The sequence below is a fragment of the Drosophila biarmipes genome, chromosome 3L, assembly GCF_025231255.1.
Source record: "Drosophila biarmipes strain raj3 chromosome 3L, RU_DBia_V1.1, whole genome shotgun sequence".
Classification (NCBI taxonomy): Eukaryota; Metazoa; Arthropoda; class Insecta; order Diptera; family Drosophilidae; genus Drosophila; species Drosophila biarmipes.
In genome coordinates, this window is record NC_066613.1 from 20,081,232 (window position 1) to 20,104,778 (window position 23,547).

Below are 23,547 nucleotides of genomic sequence, written 5' to 3' on the forward strand. Positions count from 1 at the left end.
AATTTAAAAACTTTTTTTGTGGCGCAAAGCTGAACATTTTTTATTAAAATTAAATTTTTTTTAGTTAAACTATTTTTACCTTTAGGAAATTAACAATTAAAAATATATAATATTAAAAAAATTTAATATGGGAAAAATCAATATTTACAAATTTAATAAAAAGGACTATCGTAAATGTATACTTTTTTAAAATTTAAAGTTTTAATAAAATTTAAGATTTAAAGGAATTTCTCCCTGTGCACTGCGCCGAGTCGCATATAACACAAAATTCGTTCTCAACTTCGCTCACTTTGTTTTCAACCGTCGGATCGTGCGCACGTAAAATATGAAGATGTCGCGCGTCAAGTCTTTCGATCGCGAACCAAAATAAATTAAATAAAATAAATCAAAAGTGTTTTCTGTATAAAAAAAAAAGATGACAATCTGCCAAATAAAAATTAAATTAAATATTTAAATCAAGCATAACCCAAACCAAAGTGTGAGTCTCGAAAGCGAGGCGCAGTGAACCCGGTAAACAAATCAAACGACAAGTGATTATGGGATGCATTTGGGTGCAATGTGTGCGTGTGTGTGTGTATCTGTGTGTGAAGCTTTTGGGATGAATGTATTTGTTCAGGTCCTTTTGCGGCTCCTTTTTGCATCCCTTTTGCAAAGTGGCGCTATTTTCTGTTTGATGCATATTGTTCTCCCACTGCAATCAAAACGGAGTTGAAGCCACAATTTCAAATGTACAGTGGAAACCCTCTATGGAGAACTAGCTTTGGGATTTAACTGAGAAAAAATCGTAAATAATAAAAAATCCAAAAATACAGCAGTAATAGTTTTCGTTTATATATTCCAAAAATGTATTCTGATTTATAAAAAAGTATATATTTACGTTATTGGTTTTACGTTTTATGATAATGTTACTATCAAATATAAATTCCCATATTTGACTTTGAGGAGCAGAACTGTAGGGCCAAAGACAAAGGCTTCTTCTACTCCGCCCAACCTCCAGCTGCATATGAGTTAATATTTGTCTAGTTTTTGAACATGCCGCCTTTGTCTCAGCCATTGTGTCCCTACTCGTATTCGTCTGACGTTGACGCTGAAGTTGACAAACCAACCAGGTCCTGGTCCACTTTGGATGACGGCGTCTTTGAGCTGGTGGCCAAAAGGGTAAAGTGGTTGGGGAGCAGGGCGGTGTGAAGGGACATGGGGGCTTCCAGCCTCCACATCACGGCAAATAGCTCTACTTTCCACTCGCGCTGAAAGTGCTATCCTTTTGCAGGATATATGCAGCTGCACTGGCTGTGAGCGCGGTGGGTGTGGATGAGGATGTGCGGGGACGACTCCCTGGCGCTGTAAAATATGCAATTAGAAAGACATCAAAGCACAGTCACCGCTCAACTCGTCGCTGATAGCCCAGCACCACCCACCGCCCTCCGCCCGACACCCACCGCCACTTACTTTCCCGCCCCTCTGGTTACCACTCCCCCTTTCTCTGTGGCCCTCTGCTTTGGTATGCGCTTTGACACAGGCACAGACGAACACTAGGAAAAATTAAGAATAAAATATATCAAACGTAAAAATAATAAATAGGGTTAAAATTGATTTTATTTTTACAAGAAACCAATTGTTATTTTTTTTAAATTGATTTGATTTTTACAAGAAACTAATTGTTATTTTTTTTTAAATACGGTTTATATGTTTACTTTGAGTTGCATAGGAAATGGCATCAACATTTTATTCTCAGATATCTTTAATACTAAAACTAGTTTCAAATTTAATTTAATTGTTGTAAAATTTAAAAATTTTTAAAATCCCTAATTTTATAATGATATATGAGGATATGAGGATCTAATCCTTTTTTTTCTTCATTTTTCTCATTGAATTAATTCCTTTGGAAAACTATACTTGCTCCTCCCTTATAAAATATGTATGAAAATTCAAATTAGTTGTTTTTTTTTCAAGTGCAAAAGTGCAAGGACACTAGGCAAAAAAAAAGAAGTGGGTGGAAAAGCAGGCTCTTGAAGAACCCGACCCGAAACGAGTCTCATCATTAGTGCGTCGTCCCCCGCCGTTTGTGTCACTTTGTCGGCCTACGACTCTGCCACTGGGCGCATTTTGATATTATTTATTTATATTTTTCACTTTTAATAAAATGTTGTCGCCGTTGCCGGCTGCCATCGCCATCGCTACTTTGCCTTTGTGGACAAGGAAAAGGAGGAGCACGTAGTGGGGCATGGGCGCCGAAGACTTTGGGAACGCTTTGCCAAACTGGCGGCCAAGCGAGGTCAATTGGCTTAATTACTGTGTGACATCGTGTGGACAAGTGGCAAAAGCGAAGGCGTCTTTCGAATACTTCCACACTCGCCACCGGGTAAACAGTCTTACATTTATTCATGTACATTTCAACAGATAGCTCAGCGCCCTATCAATAGAGTCCCTTGTGCGGGAGACCATTAAATTTAATCGCTTTTCATTTTTTGTCTGCGTTTTTCAATCACTATCTAGTAACGAGCATCGCAGCCCCAATGTCTATAAAATGTGCACTAAACAAAAATTTTATTTACATTTTTTTGACATTTCGTGGAAACATTCTTGTAGAGTTTCCAAAACTTTTAGGATTAAAGTTATTAATACATTTTGACAAAATGTTTTTGGCATTCCCAATAAATAGTTTAGAAGTTTATAAAATATATACATTTATAGTTTATAAAATACAAGCTATTTTAGGAAGTGGTTTAGAAGTGTATAAAATCATTACAAACAGGAGAAAATTCAAAATATCCTTTTGTAAAGTCTTTAAAACTGTGTAAATAAATGTCTGTTTGTGTTATATTTAAAGGAATTATTTTGTTAAATTTATACAAAATCCCTTACTATTTATTACCCTAATTTTGTTCTGTGCAGGAAAAATCAGTTTGTATATAGTGTAGTGGTGCGTAAGCAGTCGCTTATCGAACGGATGCCAATTGGCCATGTAGATGAACCCATCGAGACTTTTGACTTGTGACACACTCACTTCCTTTGGCCGCAACGACTTATCGCAGTGCACAAAATGCACTCGACATAATCACAGTGAAAAATACAAACAAACAAGTGAATAAATTTAAAAAGTCAGACAAAACAACGATAAAAATGCGCCTGAGTGGCTGGGAAATTGTGCTGCTCCTGCTGCCTTTCGGCTTGGTCAGTGCTGTCCGCCAGTTGGAGGAGAACCAGAGCACCAAGAACGATCACCTGCACTCCGGAGATCGACAGGTGCGACGTCGCAACAATAAAAGTAACGCCTCCGTGGATCATCATCGCCATGCGCCATCCAGTGGATCCAAGAAAAATAGTCGAAGTCAGTCTGTGAGCCTGAACTCCGATGACTACGACTGGCTGGATGCGGATACCAGTGAGGCCATCGACAGCTCCGAATTCACTGCTGTGGAATCTGTGAGATCGTCCGGAGAATCGCATGGTGAGTTGATAAGGCTCTTGGGACCTGTGACCCTTTACTGGCACTTCAAAAGCAGCCGCTTATCAGTTGGAAATAGGCAAACTCATGGGTGACAAATTGCTGGGATGTTGAGCAGGGTTTTTAAAGTATTAAAAATAAACAAAGTTTTATATTATAGGAGATAAGTACAACATATAATATTTGTATTTTAATATTATAATAGAATTTACTAGTTTTGTAAAGAAACGTTTATTTCTTATTAAAGAATTTATTAGTTTAAGGAAAGTAACTAAAATTGTTAGCTTCAAAATTAATGTTGATAAGATTTATATTCATATCCAAGCCACATAAACTTTTTGCTCGAAATTTTTCAAGTTTATGGTACTTTGAAGAACTGGTTTGTTAATTTATTAAAACATTGTCACTTTCATTCACTGCGCCTTCTGCTGGCCCGCATTTTTAGGGCTGCTCAGTTCGGTTTAGACAGCTCAGCTAGAGGAACCGACGAATATAAAAACATTTTGCGGCCCCTCCCACTTTGATTTGCATGCAAATGGAACCACACTCCGGTCCACACTCATCGCATCCACTCACTTAATCAAAAGCAATAATTTCCTTTTGAGCGCGAATGTTTTAATTGAAAGTGCTGCTGACGATGATGATGATGATGATGACGATGCCACTGTTTTCAGATACGTACGCCCCACTATCTGTATCCGAGCGAATGCGTGTTTGTGCTCGAATCCAAATTGAAACTGTGTTAAAAATTAGTTTAAATTGCTGCAGAGCCGGCTGGTCTGATGGCGCCAGCATATCAGAAGCCCAGATACACTTCAGATTCAGCTTCAAGCCCAGCCCCTTCTTCGTTCACTTCGCCACTGGCTGTTTTATTAACTCGCAGCTCGAGTGAATTATGGGGATGGGGGATGGGGGTGTCAGTGCATGATAAATGTGTTAGATTTCCAATGAAATTTTATGGCCTGCTCATATATGTCGCCGCCTTGAGCTTAACTGATTGTATTGTCCCTCGCTTTTTGCAAAAGGAATTTCTTCGGCGTGGTGCTGTGCATCCGAAATGATTTGAACAGTGCGGCATTTGAAGTGTTTTGCATACAAATGGCCACCTCTGAATGCGCTGCGGTCGTAAAAAAGCTATTAAGCAATCATTTTCGTTGCACTCACGTTAATCAAACGGGTGGTCGGCTGTGTCCACTCCCTTTGATGGGAGTTATCTGCGCCAAAGTCGGGGAACTTGGCGACAAATCAGCTGTGACACTTGACATGCGGCAGCGAATCCGAGACTGCCATTGAGTGGATTTCTTTATTTTTAGAAGACAACCCACTCCAAAGCTCCAATGAGCACAGGAAAAACATGGCACACAGAGAAATTAATAAATTTTACCCGATAGATACGTTCTGTATCTTTAAAATGTTGTTTCACAATTTAAGTAAATCTTTAGATAGAAAATAGGTTTCGAAAATTTAAAAAAAATTGAGTATACCTGTATTTTTTTAAAATTTATCTTTTATGTTTTCCCTGCTTTTTTTCATTATTTAAATTATTTAGTACCTTACTTAAAACCAATTTATAAACTTATTCATTGAAGGCATTTTCTGTAAATTGAAACGAACTCAACAAACTCTTCTTTCCAGTCATTCATTGTTTTTTTTTTCTATAAACTGCTTAAATTATAGTTTTAAAATAATTAAAAAGCACATAAACTATTTTGTGGCGTGTGGTGCGTTGACAGGCAACTTAGATCATTGGCCACAGTAAAAAAGAACCATCGCCGGCGGAAGACTGCGCAACTTTGCAACTAAAACTGAAACTAAGATACATCATAAAAATAGCACTCAACGGTACACTAACGCAGAGTAGCAAGCACAAATGAAAACATTAACAGGTTTAAAAATAAATGCCAAATAAAAACTGAATCAGAACAAGAATCGGCATCGGCATCGGAGGCATATCAAAATGGGGTAGAAGACAAGGCCCGGCGAATCGAAAAGGCATTTTCCAAGCGATTTGTCACAGTTTCGCAGTTTCACATTTGATTCCCCAAATCAATGCTCTCATAGGCCGCGGCCAAATTTATTTCGGTGGACTTCAAAGTAAATTTGCGCTAAAATTAGTCACTCAACCCGACTGTCCGGACTCGCTTGGCCGAAATGAAATGGCTGGTCCAAAAATACGTGAGCTTCCGACCAAGAAATGGGGGGAAATCTTAGCAGTTTTCACTTAGCCCAGCGCCCACCCCGAGTTTTCTGCCCTCCTCTGGCAATTGCACACTTAATTAATGGGCACTGCTTTTGATCTTCCCTGAAGTTCAGTAGCCCCCCAATTCCTGCCGCAAGTGACAAAAACTGAAATTTTTCACGCACTCAGCGAAACTCTTTGAACCCGCCCTTTTCGCCCGGCCGACTGTCACACGTCCAAGTCGCCGGATCCGGAGTTTCGAGTCCGGAGATGGGGGACATGTGTCGCAGATGTCAGACATGGGAATCGCTGCCAGCCAGTGATGCGTAGTGTGAAGAGATCGCAGGGTATCCGACTTTTTACGCATCCCTCTGCATTATAATCGCGCATTCGTGTCACGGCTTTCAGTTCTCTGCGATCCAGCTCATTCATATTCATCTGGTTGGGATTAGCTGCTTATCTGGTTGTTCAATCTTCAACGCAATCAGAACGATGTCAATTATGGGTAGGCGAGTCAAGTTGTTATAGCCGACAGCAGGTATTTCTTCAAGATCTTAGAAAAGGTTAGTAGTGTATTAGTAATCTAGACTCCTGGAATTCATTTTTGTAACAAAGTATCTATGGTTTTACGGTTTACGATTATAGTGATCCCAAATTAAAGTGAATTGAATATTTTTTAAACTTAGGTTTATATTTGTTTATCTCTTAAGCTATTTACAAAAATGTTTCTAAAAATATTAAAAAATTTTTTGAAACCATAAATTTATTAACTGTTTTACCAATTAGTTAACTAATGTCGGTACTTATAGGAAAAGTGTCGGTTACTTTATATTGAAATATACTTTTTTTCCAATTATAAGTTCTTAAATATTTTTATAAAATATTTTTTTTTTGTTATTCCTAATATCACTCTGTCATCTCCGATCCCAAAACACCCCACATCCACCATGCTCCCCCATTTCTGTTCGCAAGAAAAGTTCAACACCCAATGAGCAATCCTCCAAATGAACCGCAGCCAGAAAAAGAAGGGGGAAAAAGAGCAAAACCAAGCGGTAAGTGCTTAATAAGTAATCAGTCACCAGGCCTCGTAGATAAGCAGGATACCATTCCAGCCACCTAATTAGTGCGAAAAGTGAAACCCCGCCTCTGAAGGCGGCATTGTGATTTGTGCCAGAGGAAGTGTATCTTTGTATCTTGCCACAGATTCAGATTCAGACCAACATGTGGCGATCATGATCATGATCATGACCACGATCGGGAATCGGGCATCAAGCGAGTCTGACTGCGGACCGTTCCTTTAACGATCCTCTGGCAGATATCGCGCTGCTTCCCGTGGCATTTATTTAAATTTTAATTTACTGAGTGGTGTCAAAATGCGTGAGCCAAGCCATTAAACCCTGATATGCTGCACTTTGCCAACTTAACTTCTTGTTTTGCTCGCGCAACATGCTTACTTTCTGTTTGTTTGCTTCTCTTGCAGATATCTTCACATGTTGCAATCAGGTCTTCGGCTCATGTCGCACAGCATGCGAAAATGTAAGTATCGCGGATTGGGGCACGGGGGGCCCAGTGGGTAGGACTGATCATATATCAAAAGTGCGTATGAACGGTTGAGTGGATGCAACGCGGGGCACAGCCAAGGTCAATCGTTTGGTGGCTATAAAGTTCATTTTTAAGCGGATTTATTTTAAAGTGGATTAATAAATCAATAGAGTAGTAAAATACATACCGTAAATAACTGGGGATTTTTTAAAAATATTCTCTTTTTGCCGAAAAAAATAAGAGGAATAAAAGAAAAATATATTATAAACATAGATACTAAATAGGAATAGATTTTTTGTACCAAATTAAATCATAAGATTCCTTTTTCTCAATTGAAATTGAATACTTATACAAACCTTACATAAATTATCATACATTTTCCAACTGAATATCTTCACTCATAACCATCATGCCCAAATGCGGTGTACCAGGCGCCTAGGCCACAGTCAAAACCCACTCGAAGGGAAATGATGTGCCTGTCATAAATATTAAACGCCAGCCGAAGGCAACTATCCATAAGTACGAACACCTCGGACAGCAGAGCAGATACAGATTGAACAGGCCGATAAGGTGGAAAAACTACTGATCGAGCCACGGTGCATTTCCTGGTATTTTTATGTGCCCATGATTCCTCTATCCCTCCTTATGAATGGTGTGCGATGCGGTGCATACTAAGCACTATAAATTTAGAATTCAATAAACGTTGATCCGTCGGACTGTCGCACGCAGAAAAACCATTGAAAATTATTATGACAGGTTTTAATGGTCGTTCGATTTCGGTAGAACTTTGAATGCCATATCCACATCCGCTGGATGCCGATGGCTGATCGTAGAGCCTTGTGCCAAAAAGGATTGGAAAACTCCACACAAATTGCATTGTTAATTAGCATAAACTGGCAAACAGGTAATTGCACCTCAAAGACCGAACCCAGACAAAAGCCCAGACTCCTACAGAGAGAGAAAATTTGTTATCTAATATGATAAAGATTGAAATATCTAAGAATAATGTGATATGATATACTATGTCTTATAGGTTCGTTAGTTATTAAAGACTTTCTAGTGATTTTAGCCCCTGGGTATATCAGTTTTTCCCTGTGCAATGAGAGCCAGACCAACCAGTTTGCCATTCAAAGTCATTCATAAAACCCGAGCCGGCTGAAAATCAATTTGTTGTCTTTGAGAGCGAGTGTGTCGTGTGTGTCGGTTGTCGGTAGTCTGCTCCTAGGCCCGATTTAGTTAGAGGCAATGCCGGCAATCAAATCACTGACATCATTTAACTTTGTAATCATAACCATTTTCCACCCAAAACCAATTAGTTTTTCCAGCCGAAAGTGGGCTGGGGCTGGGGCTTTGGCAATCTTTTCATTTAGAAATGCAAATGAAGGCATTAAATCTTTCGGCCAAATTGAAACTGACAAACAGGATAATGCCAACCGGTTCGGTTCCCATGGGCGTTCCCCCAAATCCACTTTTCAATTGCTTTTCCCGCTCTCTCAAGCGAAAGATTAGAGAGCTAGATCTTACAAGTGGGTGTCGGGAAATAGGAGACCCCTTGATATCCGACTCCCCACTCACAAATTGTTCTGCTTTCGGGGTCTCCTGAATGTGTGAAAAGTCGAACCCGAGACGAGCGATCCCAGCCGAGATAGGTGCAAATTTACGCGCATTTTATTATTGACAAAATGCTCTTTTGTGGCTCGAGGTCTGATAATTGCAAGCGGACAAGTCTGTGGGCTCTATCTGATGCGATTTTGAGCCCAGGTGGGCAACCTGCCTTCCTCCGGGAAGAGGCGGTTCCATGTAGCTATCCCAGTGTGTGGGAGTGCGTGACATGGCCACGGACACTTCATTAACAAAACTGCAACAGACAGGCTCGAGGCCCGGTCCTCAAAGAGGGGAAACAACCCAGGAACACACGTGAAAAGAGTGCGTATAAGCCAGGGGCGTAGTTGAAAAAAGGGTGGCATTTGGTATAAAAGAAACATGTGATTAAATCGAAGGTAGGCTACAATTATCACTTTTATAGTGTCCTATTAATATGCTTAAAGCCTTCAATAAAAAAATAAATAAATAGGAGGTGACCAGAATTTAATTGGATGTTGAATTTGAAAGGCCACTTAAAATATCCAAATAAACTATTGAGGATACCAAATTAAATTATATGCCTCAATTCTTTTTGAAAATAAATGATGTTTCCTCTACCCCATATATAGTATCTTCCCAACAAAGGCCCCCCCCCCTTTAAGCCCACACCATCTCCACCTCAGTTTATGTTAATTTGTATTTATGGGAATGCCACCAGGCTCAAGATCCAGACAAGTTCCGAGGACAAGCACACGAAGTATCTTGAATAGACATCGCTTTACTCAGATTACTGTGGCAGATACGCGAGTCTCAGACTGGCAGACAGCCTGAAAATGTGTTATTGAAGTTCCCTGGGCCTGTTCTTTATCGATAGAAACTGAGCAAGAGCGGCAAATGTTATTTATGATGGTGTCAGGAAGAGCGCAGCATTCAGAAATGTAACATAATACGCCGAAAAATACCACAACAAGAGCAGGATAAAAGTGCAACCTGCATGTTTGAGCCCTGTCTCCGAACTTAATCCTTGGCAGAAACCCCCATGCACTCCAAAGATGAGCTCGATCTGCAATCTCAACCAAGGCTAAGGTTTCCAAAAACTTCAGGGAAAAGGAATAACCATTAAAAACTAAAATGCTAATGATAAGAGCATCTCTTGGTTATTTTTTAGGGGTTTGTTATCTATAGAAAATGTTCTTAAAAAACTAGCTTCTTTGAAAAGTTTCGGTATTTTGAGGGAAACTTTCTTCAGTTTTTTTTAGTTTCAATTTTATAAATATATATAATTTTTTAAAATGTTTTTAATATTTTTCCTTTGTGTGAAAGTTGTGCGACTGCGCACAGAGCACCTGAAAACCAACAGGTTGCGGGTCAGGAGCGGGTTAAGCTCTCGGTCGACGATTAACTTTGATTGCGATTAATAACTTGTTGTCTATGGCAATTTATGCATATTTTTCCAGTTATCTCTGGTGGAGTTTGCCACTGGCGCTGGTGGCGATAGCCGCGAGGAACTGCGCAGATATTGTCAACTGCACCAAGTGGAATTCTGGACCTGCGTCAACCAGACATTCGACGGTGAGTGGGGGAAAATAACGCCATAAAATCCATTGAATAATTTGGACTCTCTCGTCTGCAGCGGTCACCCGTGGAGCGGACTGGTCGGGCAGACGTTGCTGCCAATTTGGAGTTCTGCCCCATTGCCGCAATGTCTGCGCCACTTCGAGCCGCTCACCTGTGCAGAACTGCCGGCGCAGCGATGAGCAAATGCTGTACGACTGTCTGGAGCGCCAGGAGGCCGCGGATCAGTGCTGCGGGCAGGCCCGCACCTCCGAGTGCCTGGAGGTAGGAGACCACAAACCCAATTAAATATGAAATTTAACAGCCATCTTGAACATTTAAAACAGCTAAAACATTCGCAGTTTCATTTCATATTTAAACAAAATTTTAAAAAATGTTATGGTATTTTTTTTAAATTATTATAAAATTATTAAATTATTAATTTATGGTTTGAAATTAAATATATATTTATCTTTCCCATTTTTTGGGGTCGCCTTAATTTCTCTGTGTTAATAAATCGTTAAAATATTGCAATCGTGTTGCCTTTATTTGTTAACTAATTAGTTATTGCTCACGACTCATTGCAACATTTTTCATAATGGACTTATTTGGAACACAAATATTTTTGTTTGGCAAACCTTTAATTAAATTCTAAAGTGTAAAAATTATAAAACTTAAAAAACAAATTGCTTATTTTACACGTAATAACCCTTCAATGAAATTAGGCCAGTATTAAACAAATATATTTTCTAAATCGAAATCAAATCGTTTAAGCTTAAGTTAAATATATTTTATTTTAAAAATAATTGCAAAAGTATACATTAATTAATATCTTATTTTAATTTTCAACCATTATTTTCAGGCCTGTCGAGCTGTGTTCGAGCCCGCGAATGACAACCATGACCATGTGGACATTAACGGGTCCTGTGGGGATCGCAATGCGGATGTGATTCAGTGCATCAACAATCACACGGACATGACTCCACTGGCGAATGCCGAGCAGTGTAAGTACATAAAATATGTAAACTAGAATAATATTTTAAAATTATATTAACCTCACCTTCATAATTTTATAGATCTGCCCTGTTGCGAGTACAGCAACAAGGAGCATTGTCGTCACACCTGCCGGAACCTCCTCCATCAGAACGCCACCCTCATGGAGCGGAGTGAAGTGATCTTCTCTCGCTTGGAGGCAGCAGGATGTGGATCTCCCTTGCCCCAATTCCCCTTCTGGCAGTGTTTTCTCACGGTGACGGGAAAACTTTATGTTCCCGGAGGATCGGGCAGAGCTGCCGGAACCCTCGCCCAAGGACGTACATCTGGCAAGGGAGGATCTCTGGGCGAACCCAACCATCTGGGAATGGATGCAGCCAAAAGACAATGCTGCGAACAGGCCTCCAGCCACAAGTGCCGACGACTGTGCAACCAGATCTTCACCAGCAACTGGTGGGACGCGAGATCCAGTTTCGAAAGCGAGTGTATGGATCAGCCGGCGGAAAGGGAACTGCGACGGTGTATAGAAAGTGTGGATGCTCCCTGTGAACTGGGCTGCCAGGGTCTCAGTTTTTGTTCCAACTTCAACAATCGACCCACGGAACTCTTTCGCAGCTGTACGCCTGAGCATGATGCAGCCGCTCGCGAGGATTTGCAGGTCCTGCAGCAGCGGGGAACCGTAAGAGTACTGGGCCAGGACCTGTTCATCAAGAACACCAGTCGGTGTGCGCCGGAAAAGTGGCAGGCCCTGGTCTGTGCCCTCCAGCTGAAGCCCTGCACTCGAGAGGGTCTCTTCAATGGCATTTGCAGTGAGGATTGCCATGAGCTCTTGGACAAGTGTCTGGACTGGACACTGCAGAGTCAGCGACCGAAGGACATATGCTCTAGGCTGAAGGAAAAGGATGAGGATGATCCACTGCCCTGTATTTCGTTGGAAAGCTATCTGAAGCCAGGAGATGCCACTCCGGAGGAGTCCCAGGGCATCACCTCACCCTGCGCCAAAAAACCCTGCAACGGCAGCGAAGTTTGCATTTTGCAGCGCGGAGGAAATCAAGGATACTCCTGCATACCGGGCTGCAATTTGGGACAGGATTCAAAACTGTTTGTCCCCTTCGGCTCGTATGTGCGCCTCGGCAAGAGCACTCTGCACAAGAAGTCCGAGGTGGGTCAGCTTCCGCTGGCCGAGCACATAGTCTGCTCGTGTGGACTGGAGGGTCGTCTGGAGCAGTGTCAGCCCCTGCCGAGCTACATGCACTCCCACTGCATCCTTCCCGGTGCCAGGAGCTACCGCCATGGATCCTCATTTTACCTGGAGTGCAACCTCTGCACTTGCTTTGCCGGCGAGATTACGTGCACCAAGCAGCAGTGTCGTCTGCCGGGATTCGTGGATTCGGGATACACCAGTCTGCCTTGCAATTGTCCAGCTCACTATGTTCCCGTTTGTGGCTCCAATGGGAATACCTACCCCTCGGCCTGTGTGGCCAAGTGTCACTTGCCCGAGGGGGACTACGTCTATGGAGCCTGCAATGCCCGAAATGCCTGCCAGGCAGCTCCTCCGAATAGTTGTCCTCTCGGAACTCAGTGCCTGGATAATAGGAAAGTGTGCCTGGCCAGCATGCAGCGGCCATGCCTGCAATATGTGTGTGGTAAGTTAAAGGACCAACAAAAGAAAATGATATAAATAGATTTGAAAATATAGAATTTATTATTCTATAATTTCAGTAAATGCTACCGCTTCGAACTGCTCATCCTTCCACCAGGGTGAGGTATGCGATACCCAAGGGCGCACTTATCAAAATGCATGTGAGCTGCTGAGAGCCAATCCCCAGGGCCAAGTCGCCTACTGGTCCGCATGTCAAACGAGTCGCTATGCCTCACCGTCCCCCGTCTGTGGAATCAATGGAGTGACCTACAAGAGTAGCTATGCGGCCAGGTCAGAGTACGTGCTGGTGGACTATGTGGGTCGGTGTCGGGAGGTCGGATTGCTGGCCAGCGATATGGGACGGCGCTGTCGAACTGTTCAGTGTCCTGCTCCCGTGTCCAAGCACTGTCGCTTGATAGTCCCCCCGGGAGCATGTTGTCCACTGTGTGCTGGTGGCGCCTTCAGGATCATTTACTCCAGGAAGCAGTTCGACCGGGCCATGTACGGATTGAGGGCCCAGAGCAGCACGCTTTTGACCCTCCAAGGAGTACTCCAGCAACTAGACGGACTGGTGCAGGTCAGCGAGTGTCAGCTGACGGGATTCCTCACCATGGAAGTGGGCATTTTTGTGGCACTGGTGCCCGCCAGCAGCATCAAAAGACCCACGCGCCTTCAATTGGAAGCCTGTGCCCGCGAGGCGGAGAAGATATCCTCTTTAATCAACGCCCAATCACCCAGGATCACAACCAATCTAGCTCTTTCCTGTTTGACGGTATCACATCTACTAGAACCCACGCCAAATGGAGCAACATCATATGGTTCCCACACCATTTGGATACTCCCCCTACTTCTGTTAGTTCTAAAATTAATCATAGCTTAAGTTAGTCCTAGAAGGAGTGTGTATGATCTAACTCAATCAAGTGAATTCTTGGTGCCAATTAATCTGTTAATCTAAGAGATGGAAAGTGCCTTCAAAGGATAGGAATTGACCCTCTGTACCATGTGATATTAGCTAAATTAATGTAAGTCCCAAACGAGAAATGCCCTTTAAAATTAATTCTCTAATTTTTCCAGGGACCTATAATTTTATTTAAAGTCAACTAGTTTAAATATATATTTTAAATTAATTTTTAAACTTCATAATAATTTCGATTTAAACATTTTTAAAGTGTTGTATTTTTAACAATCTCATTTACTTGGATTTGAAGTTTTAATAGACAAATAGTACAAAGATATTTATTGGACCAAAAAAATGCTTCATTACCATAAGGACACACACTTAATTCGTAAAAATAACCTATAACATTGTATTTTAGTTATTTCTTCGGTCCCTGGCTAGGGTTCGTTAATGACCAAAGCATCGTCCACCTAGGAGTTTCGCTAGTCTAATAAAATACCCCGAATAAAACATAAACTTGAGTTGAAGCATGGCTTCCTTTATTATGAACCACTCCAAGTAGATCCAGCCAAAGCTCTATTAGATTAAATGTACGAAACGGTAGAAAAGGAAATCGCCTTAAGAAGTCTCCATGGGCACCACCTGGACGCGTTCGGTGATGAGCAGATCCTTGACTGAGGTATGCAGAACGGTTGAGGCTCCTTTCTTGAAGCGGTAGTCCAACTGCCGCTCTCCCTTCTTGTTGGCCAGCTCGTAGTTGCGGAGATAGTCCACACTGCCCTTTCGGATCACGCACAGATCGACGTTCGATCCTGAACCCAAATCGTTGAACACTCCGGAGGCGATGGCATCGCGCACCAGTTTCTTGCCCTCCTCCTCGGTCATGTCGGGTTTCCAGCGGCTCTCGAACACTGTCATGGCGGCCAGGGAACCCGAGCCCATGGTGGCATACGGCAGTTTATCCGAGCTGCCATGTGGGTGAATGGAGTAGATGTGCGGTCCGGTCTTATCGACACCGCCGAGCACCAGGGCGGCACTGATGTGACCCTGGTAGCGGAAGAGCATCTGCTTCAGCATCACATTGGCGGCCACCACGCGCACCTCGCGCTCAGTCTGCAGGCGATGCAGCTCCAGCTGGGAGGAGATCAGATCCGTGGTCATCTCAGTGTCCGCAGCAGTTCCAGCTCCACAGCAACTAAAGAGGAACGATTTTTGATGAGGATTATGTAGGTAGAAATGAGATTTTTAAGAAGAAACTACTGCTATTTCCTAGTGGTACCAATGTTTAAAAGCAAAATTCATAAGGTAAGCAAAGGTCGATGTTCCACACTACAAACTCTCTCCGTGATCTACTAACTAGGGGATTTCGAGCTATGGAAGTATGTCTGTAGTTTAAGCATTTACTAAACTACATTGAAATGATCTAGTTCTAGGATGGGTGGAGGTTTTTTTAATTATTCCTATAATGGGAAAACCAATGCAAAACAGTAATAAAGGGTATATAGGTTAGTGGAATCAGAACAATAGCCGCTATAGACATGAACATGATATGTGTCATCTGAGGACTCACTATATGTTCTTGGCCAAGTAATGGATCTTAGCGCAGTTCTTGTCTGAGACAATGGGTCCCTCGGTGGCTCGCGTATCGGCGCCCAGGATAACGCCATCCTTGAAGATGATGCCGACGATGGTGGTGCCGGTTTTGGTGGTTGTCGGTGGCTTGAAGCCCCCCTTCAGAAGAGTCGCATTGCTAAAAGCAAATAGATGATTAGTTTGTAAAAGCCGCTAAGGGATTTCTGCGCAGCCCCGGAGCTCTTACCGCTTGCAGTTATCGAAGTTGAAGCCTGGGCGTGGCAGATCGCGTGCGTTGTCCAAATCCATGGTATGTGCTGCTTATTTCCACTATATTCACACGAAGAATTAAAGTTTTATTTCTGCCAAGCGGAATGACAAACAAAATTGTTAAAGGCGTGATAGAGCTGGGACTAACATCGATAGTATCGATTGGTTAGTATCAGTCGCCTCAATCGATGGCTCACGACAGGTGTGATAATATCGAAGATAAAAGTATAGTAAATCTTGTACAGATTGGGTAGCAGGCTTTCTACTCCAAATAACATTTTAGACTCTTATTTCAAATCACCAATTCCAAAGGTAATTCTGCGTATGCAACTGGTGTTGTAGAAGGCCCCTAATATATTTAACTAATAATATCGATAAGTCAATCAATTTTTTTTGCAGCCCTGGGATATTCTTAGTGCTTCGCATCCCTGGAAAGTATTTTGTTAATTTACAATGTCTGCGGCCACAAAATTACATAAAACAAGCTGGTGCGCCCTGCGGCAGCTGCAACAATACAGAACTAAGGGTAAATAACACTAATTAACAGCCGTTTCATTGACCAAAGATCGAAGAAATGGTTTACATAATGCCGGTTAGCATTCATGCTCAGCGGAGCTCCGGCGCCAGTGATGGCATGCTCAGCGGTGTCTCGGCTAAAAAATAGCTAGATTTGTATATTGGTCTTCTAAAGCTTTAGCTTTTCCTAAAATCTAATAACTAATAATATTTCATATTACTTATAGCCAGCTTTAGTTCAGCTTCCATAACCAAGCGAAACGAGCTTTTCAACCAGGAGCAGCGCCGCCAACGGGATGCCGTGGGCCGCATCGATAAGATCGAGGTGCGGTACCTGGGACTTCCCGAAGATGTCACCCTCGTGATGAACAGCAACATCTCCACTCCCTTCAACTGTGCCCAGCACCTGAGTGAAGGACACTGCAAACGATCGGCACTGGCCCTTATTGACGGCAGTGTGCCCTGGGACATGCACAGACCCCTGCAGGAATCCTGCACGCTGCAGCTGCTTAACTTCCATGTCTCCGAGCCGCACGTGGTGAACAAGTGGGTGTGCTACTCTATTTACCATATGAATTATTCTTATTAAAGTTACTTTCTGGCAGAGCCTTCTGGCGCACTTGCAGCTTCATGTTGGGAGCCGCCTTGAGCCGGGCATTTAAACCGGAGGCAAATCTTCAGCTCCATAGCTTCCCAGGACCCAACAGTAAGTAAATCCATTTAACATGCCTTATAAGCTATGATGGCTTATGGTTATCTTTTTCCTCTGCAGTTAAGTCAGGCAGCTTTGTGCACGACATTGTGCTGCAGACTCAGAATTGGCAGCCTTCAAAGGAGGAGATGCGCGCCATTTCGGCGGAGATGGTCAAATTAGCCGCACAGGATTTGCGCATTGAGCGCCTGGACGTCCAGCAGGATCTCGCCCAGGAGATGTTCAAGGATTCCAAGTACAAGAGCGAACAGCTGCCCAGCATTGCACAGCAAACGCAAGGAAGAGTGACCCTGTATCGCCTGGGTGACCATATTGACATCTCACGTGGTCCAATGGTGGGATCTACCAGTTTCCTGGGAAAATGCACGATCTCTGCCGCCCACAAAGTGGCAGAGGAAGGCCCAGCTGGCGCCTTCTATCGCATTCAAGGTGTAGCCCTGCCCTCAGGCTTCCAGCTGAACCATGTCGCATACGGTGTACTGGAGGAGCGGTCCAAGAAACCGGTGAGTACTCCCTTCTGAAATGTCTTTGACAACTTACCAAGGTATGCCTTCATATTTTAGAGCCCAGCACGACTGCCCAACGAACCCTTCGAGGAGCAACAACAACTGCAGTTATCTTAAAACGTTCTTTAATATTTAAAGCTATACGATAAGTGTTAACAGGTAAATCATTAAAGAGCGTCCTCATTTGTTACAAAAATATAACCGTCTTTAACAAGTATACTAACAAAGTTGCATTTTGTACAATAGTTGGTTCTTATATTATCTTATGGAATGAAATTCTGAAAAACTCATAGTATTTCAGGGTTGTGAGAGACCTGAATTTTTTCTATCGAACACTTGTGGTCACGGTTTGAAATATTTTTGAAGATCTTGTTTGAGCGTAAAAACATATTTTTATTGGCTCCGTTGAACACCCTTAACATATTTCAGAGTTTTGGCGATTTATTACTAGGAAAAGTTCTGTTTAAATCATACATACATCTTGCTGACCACAGACTTATACATTTGGTAACGATTTCAACATTTAACATTTAAGACATGCTTAAAAAAGGCAGAGAATCGGAGATTCGAAGGAAACGGGCTTAGGCTACTATCTACAATAAGAAGCGGAAGTAAAAATATCTATTTGAGATTCAGAGGTCTCTTTTAAAAGCTCTTAAACAGACCCTCCAAATCGTGCTCGTTCAGGGCAATAACCAACATTATCAGACCACCCAGGAGGATTCCAACAATTTGAATAATAATACCCTTTGGATCTTTGGCCATCTCCGGATTGTGGGCCACACTCATCGTGGGCACCAAATCGGCAAAGGCGATGTACAGGAAGGAACCAGCAGTGGCTGCATAAATCCATTGAGTCATTCCATCACCAATGCCGGCAATGAAAAGACCCACAGACATGCCCACAAAGCTGAGAACTGAGCTTACAATGTTCATGTAGACGGCTCTTCTCATGGATACACCAGTTTGGAGGAGCAGAGCGAAATCGCCTAGCTCGTGGGGCAACTCGTGGCAAAGGACTGCAAAAGCGGTGGCGAACCCAGTGACCGGATCACTGGCAAACGCTGCACCAATGGCCAAGCCATCGGTTAGGTTGTGGAGACCATCGCCGATGACTACCATAAAAGCCACCGGCGTCAGTGGACGATCGGGAGTCTTCTCATCCAGCTTGGCCTCCTGCAGCATTACATTGAGTTCTCGAGGAGCTGGGAGTTCGGGAGTGTCGTGTGAAGCTGGCTTCTCCATGTGACCATGGCTTTGGCCGTGACTGTGACCATGTCCGTGGCTATGACCATGACCTGTTTTACCTCCTTTTAGCAAGGGAATTAGGTTCTCCAACATGTACATGAAGAGGGCCGCCAGGAAAGAGCAACCACAAAGCAGGGCAGCCTCATTGCTATGTTTGTGGTCCGATTCCAGGGGATTGATGCCCGTCACGTCCTCCTCATGCTTCTCTTCCTTAAAAAGAGCGTGGGGCAGCAAGTGCATCAGGGCGTCACCGGCTAAAGTGCCCACGGCAACAGAGACTAGGAACTTGAGGATCTCCTGGTAGGCAGCTGTCTTCATCAGAGGAACCAGAAGAATTCCCAGCAAACCGCAAGCAGAGAGAATCAGCATGGTGATGCTGGCATAGATCCACGCTAAAAGTAAGTGTTAACCATCTTGTGAAGAGGGAAATATTTTGAAATACCTACCATTCCAAATCTTTTGCTTCTTATCGCTAAGATTCTCGGAACGCGGAGCTGGTTGCTTGCAAACTCCATTATCGATTTGAGCCAATAGAGCTGGGCAGAGTTTCATAAAAGCCCGAGGAGTAATCCGCACCGAGTTGATGAACTCGTTGTACTCCTCCTCAGAGTTGTGCATGGTGTCTGTTCCAGAGAAGCCTTCCTTCTTGAACAATTTTTGGTAGGCAATGTTCTTGTGGAGATCATTGTGGTCCACGAGCAGGGAAAGCAATGACTTGGGGGATAAGCAAGCGGCAACAGGTTCTGAAAGTAGATTCGTGAATATGATAATTTAATATATCTTTAAAAAATATGTTTAACAAAATCAAAGCTAAACGAGCAACTGAATTTCCAAATTAAATATAATCCCATAAAAAGTTCTTAAACTTTCTGGATAGCACTGGTGATCGACTTCTAAGTGCTCTATTTGTAAAGCTAGTAATGGGAATTTCCCCTGCCCTAAGCAATCTTGTTTACTTCCCAAAGTTTATTGCTACTATTGCTTTCTATGGAAATAACAATAGCATTTCTCCGATCCCGACAGGTTGCTTTCTCATCCGTTGATTGTTATCCAACTCGCATGTGCGAACTTGCCATTAATTCAGTCGGCTTTTTAGTGTTATCTTTATATGGGACAACGTTGTAATGATTGTGTGCAATGTAAAGCCCAACCAACAAAAATAACAAACGATTAAGGCCTGTTTGCTTCTCGTTCTGTATCTGTATCTGTATCTGTATCTGTTTCAATTGTTTTGCTTTGGATTTCCGCATCCATAATGCGTCCGTTTATCGTGTTATCGCCCTGTTTTCGTCACCTGCTGACAATGATCTTTCCCACTTGCTGATTTACGGCTGAATTTACAGCCCAAAAGGAGCGAGATACACGCATCTGATAATTCATTTCTATACATCTTATAATTTATGCCACAAGGCCGCGATCGCAGGCGGAACTTCCTATCAACCAAATGGGATGGGAGGATGGGATGGCATAATTGAATTGATGATAGACCGCAGTCGCCGGCCGACGGTCGCCTTGCACTTGGAAATCGGCCAATTGATGGGAAGAGTCGAGGCCCGGCTTCATCTATTTATACCTCCATTATAATGCGACAATTCTATTGTGCCCCAGGTAGGGCTTTGGATCGCTTATAATTGCCAGTCAAGTAAGCTTTAATCCATGTATTTTTCATCTCGTTTGGTTTCCTTAGACGCCGGCTAAATGTGTGAAAGTCTAGCCTACTGTTTATGGCTTTGTTGTCTGTTCTACCGTATCTCGAGTATTATCAGTCATAGCTGATGGTCGGCAAACACTACGCATGGAAGTGAAGTGCGAAATCCCTTGCCGTAAAGATAGCCCTCGGGCATTTCTAAATAAATATTGGCGGACCAGTGTGGACTCACCAGAGCTCTCCCTTGGGTGCCGGTGCTTGGGGTCATGAATTTCCAGGAACTCCGGTACCTCAGGGCCCGTCTCTGGCTTAGAGAGATTACTGGATGGCGTCGAGATCTGCACCTCCAAAGCTTCCTCATCGGTGGCACTAACTCGTGTCGGCTCGAAGTAGTATGTGGCATTTGTGGGGTGCGCCACCTCCTGGGAGTATCCCTGGGGTCGATGCTGATCGATCGTGTGCGAGGGATCGAACTGGATTTGGCCCAAGTTCAAGCTGAACATCAAATGCTCAAGACCCTGGAAAGTGTTTCGATAATAAAAGATTATTATAGGGGAAAACCAAGAAAAACACATGCCAGACATAAAAGTCTCAAGAAAGTTAAACTTTTGATTCCGAGAAATTAAATAACTTTGTATAGCTTTGCACATAACATGTGTTTTTAGACACAGAGATAAGATAAAAAAGATAGGAATTGTGATATTTAAATTGATTAAAGTTTTCTTTGGCAAATAACTATTTGATAAGAAGTACTAAAAGATAAAGAAACAGTTTTTAAAATTCTTTTGTGAAGATAAATGGCATTATGTGCTTTAAACCTACATATCTTTCTGTTCAAAAATTTGGTGATGATTCATAGAGGTTTTAGAAAGTTGTGATTTACTCCTCCCCTCAACTATTCACATTTCAGCTTTACTAGTAACCTTGAACTTTTAAGCCCATATGTGTTAAATAAACAACTGACAGCTGTTTCGATTCAGTGCCCGACCTCAAAGCTCCATAAAAGATTCTACTTCACCCAAATTAACTTCCCAAAAACTTTCCCGCACATAATTCGCACTTGCAGTTTCGCGATCATTTGTCAAAGTATTATCTATCATAGATAATTACTTGATTTACTTGTCAACGTGCCGGGCCACAATATTTGCATACATCTGAATTAATTTGTTTATTGTTATTCCTGAACTCTGGCGCATTTTTGCTGTCGGAAAAGTGGGCGGAGATTACTGGGGGAGGGGGAATTCCATCTAATTGCCTTGACAGCCACCTGTCGCCGGAGATTGGGGCGTGTGTCAGGCTAATGATGAGTGACTCCGGCGAATTCTTCAGCCAAGATCAGGCTTGCAGAATTTGCATATCAACAAACATTCGGCACACACGCGCTGCCACGAGCAGAACTATTTATTATGGAGCTCAGGAACCCACCAAATGGCAATTTTACTTTCATTCAGCGAAAATGTTGCTTGTGTGCCAAGTATACTATGTAATCGAAATTGGAATATTAGAATGATAATAGACGGGGAGGTGGGTGGCCGGGGGGTGGGACCTCTAATGTTAGTATGCCGAGTGCGTAAAAAGTAGACACTTTTTAGTAACGTGCCATTTAAATGGACAGAGTGTATTGCGTAGTCACTACGCATGAGTAATGTCAATTGGCCCGGACTGTCTGCCTGTCCATAACTTTGGAGTCCATAAGCATGGCGATCGCATTGCGAAAGTTGGGAGCTGAGGGGCTCCTCCATATTTCGTCAGCTGTGCCGGGCTGTCATCCTCATTAGGAGCCACAGTCTTATCGCGGTAATCTCCTAATCTCTGACTTGGATAATGGAGGATGTGGTGGTGGTGGTGGCGGGCGGGGGCTGTTCCACGACACTCGTGTGGATGCTCAGGTCTTGGAGTGTATATCACACAGTGTGCTGTTCGTTTGTCTGGATTTTGATTAAATTTATGATAATGCCCGCAATAAAGTCTACGTTTTGTATCGTACATACGTTGCGGAGCGAGGCAAGTGCCCCCAGTGTTATAAAATTGCTCTGCGTATATAAAGATTACAACCTTTTAAGGGCTTATGGGCGTTTATAGTCGCCGGAGTGTTTTGTTTGCCTGCTTGTCAACCTGGTCAGAACGCAGTTGTCGGAACACAATTGTTGCACTTTCACAATCCCCAAATATGGGATGAGCTCTAATTTATATAGCCCCCTTTCCCTCCACCAACTCTCTTTGTTTTTGTTGCTGACCCAAAAATGTATAAAAAAAAGACACAAACTCACTAATTTTTTGCCATAACATCAACCGCAAAAGCCAGTCTGTTTACCTGTGTTTACCTGTGCTCAAATTACCACTGTGTGTGTTTACAAGGCTAGTTCGATGGTTTATTGGTTATTACCTCAAAGTTGATGGTCCCGCCGTTGCCGTATTTTTGGAATATCTCGGCCAAATAGCGATTGTATTCCGTGGCCGTCTGCACAGTTGGGAAAAACAACAAACCCAGGCAGAAGAGGGTTAAAACTAGCACCTGCCTTTGGGCCATCTTGATGGGATAAACTGAACACTTAAGTGGTAGATAGTTTGTGTTGCTTTACTCGAACTCGCACTCTACTGGACGCTCGTCATCTCGCGGGGCTTCGCCGGGATTTTCTCGAGTTTTCACAGACGCGTGCGATCCGTAACGCCGCGGCTCAGTACCGATCCCGCTCGACGGTCTTTTGAAATGACAGTAGCGCCCACGCAACGTTTTTATACGACTTTCGGCGAGCGGCGGCTTCTCCTTTCTCCCTCTCTCTCGCCGGGCTCCTCATCACTCTGCGCACTCGCTACAAACTTAACCGCCATCCGGGCTAAGCTTTGGGAAAGCTTTCGCCGGGCCTCTAGTTCTGAGGGGCACACCATCAAATCAGTTGGCCGTTAATGGGTTAACACCTTTTGAATTCGCGTTTGGGTTGTCCCACTGATCAAAATATTATAATATTACAAATGGAACTGCATTGGTAAACAGAAAATATCCCAATGTTCCAGTTCCTGTCACTAAAATATTTTAGTTTTCTTTTCTATTATAAAACATACGTATACCAGACAGTATATGTTCTTAGTTTGCAGGTTGGTTTAATACCTTATTCTCCTAAAAAAAATCTTTACTTCTAAGCATAACTATGATATTTTTACCAAATTTTTGTAACACCATAAAGAACCCAATCTACTTTAATCTTAAGTATAACTTTTATTTGTGTGTCTTCAG

At 42.8% G+C, this 23,547-nt stretch overlaps 4 protein-coding genes across 6 annotated transcripts; 2 read left to right on the forward strand and 2 right to left on the reverse strand.

Annotated features, from left to right (window-relative positions):
* The first annotated feature begins 301 nt into the window (after positions 1-301).
* LOC108035373 (reversion-inducing cysteine-rich protein with Kazal motifs) lies at positions 302-14,367 on the forward strand. Of its 3 annotated transcripts, none has more exons than XM_044094907.2 (8): positions 302-530; positions 2,896-3,451; positions 7,108-7,163; positions 10,211-10,325; positions 10,387-10,592; positions 11,170-11,311; positions 11,384-12,946; positions 13,023-14,367. In XM_044094907.2, the coding sequence occupies exons 2-8, from the start codon at positions 3,124-3,126 to the stop codon at positions 13,820-13,822; spliced, it is 3,210 nt and encodes a 1,069-aa protein (XP_043950842.1). In that variant the 5' UTR covers positions 302-530; positions 2,896-3,123; the 3' UTR covers positions 13,823-14,367. The 3 variants fall into 3 exon arrangements, with proteins under 3 accessions (XP_043950842.1, XP_016966462.1, XP_043950843.1); XM_017110973.3 differs by having other exon boundaries at positions 302-510; XM_044094908.2 differs by having other exon boundaries at positions 302-478.
* On the reverse strand, positions 14,358-15,830 carry LOC108035372 (proteasome subunit beta type-7). The gene is made up of 3 exons (XM_017110972.3): positions 15,660-15,830; positions 15,411-15,590; positions 14,358-15,035 (listed from the first exon to the last, which is right to left on the reverse strand). The coding sequence occupies exons 1-3, from the start codon at positions 15,719-15,721 to the stop codon at positions 14,459-14,461; spliced, it is 819 nt and encodes a 272-aa protein (XP_016966461.1). The 5' UTR covers positions 15,722-15,830; the 3' UTR covers positions 14,358-14,458.
* A 245-nt stretch (positions 15,831-16,075) lies between these two features.
* LOC108035545 (39S ribosomal protein L39, mitochondrial) lies at positions 16,076-17,635 on the forward strand. The gene is made up of 5 exons (XM_017111214.3): positions 16,076-16,208; positions 16,426-16,744; positions 16,804-16,904; positions 16,971-17,413; positions 17,474-17,635. Exons 1-5 carry the CDS (start codon positions 16,136-16,138, stop codon positions 17,531-17,533), a joined length of 996 nt encoding a protein of 331 aa, XP_016966703.1. The 5' UTR covers positions 16,076-16,135; the 3' UTR covers positions 17,534-17,635.
* LOC108035544 (zinc transporter ZIP6) lies at positions 17,525-23,017 on the reverse strand. Its single transcript, XM_017111213.3, has 4 exons — positions 22,699-23,017; positions 20,545-20,830; positions 19,111-19,407; positions 17,525-19,056 (listed from the first exon to the last, which is right to left on the reverse strand). The coding sequence occupies exons 1-4, from the start codon at positions 22,840-22,842 to the stop codon at positions 18,062-18,064; spliced, it is 1,722 nt and encodes a 573-aa protein (XP_016966702.1). The 5' UTR covers positions 22,843-23,017; the 3' UTR covers positions 17,525-18,061.
* Positions 23,018-23,547: the final 530 nt, after the last annotated feature.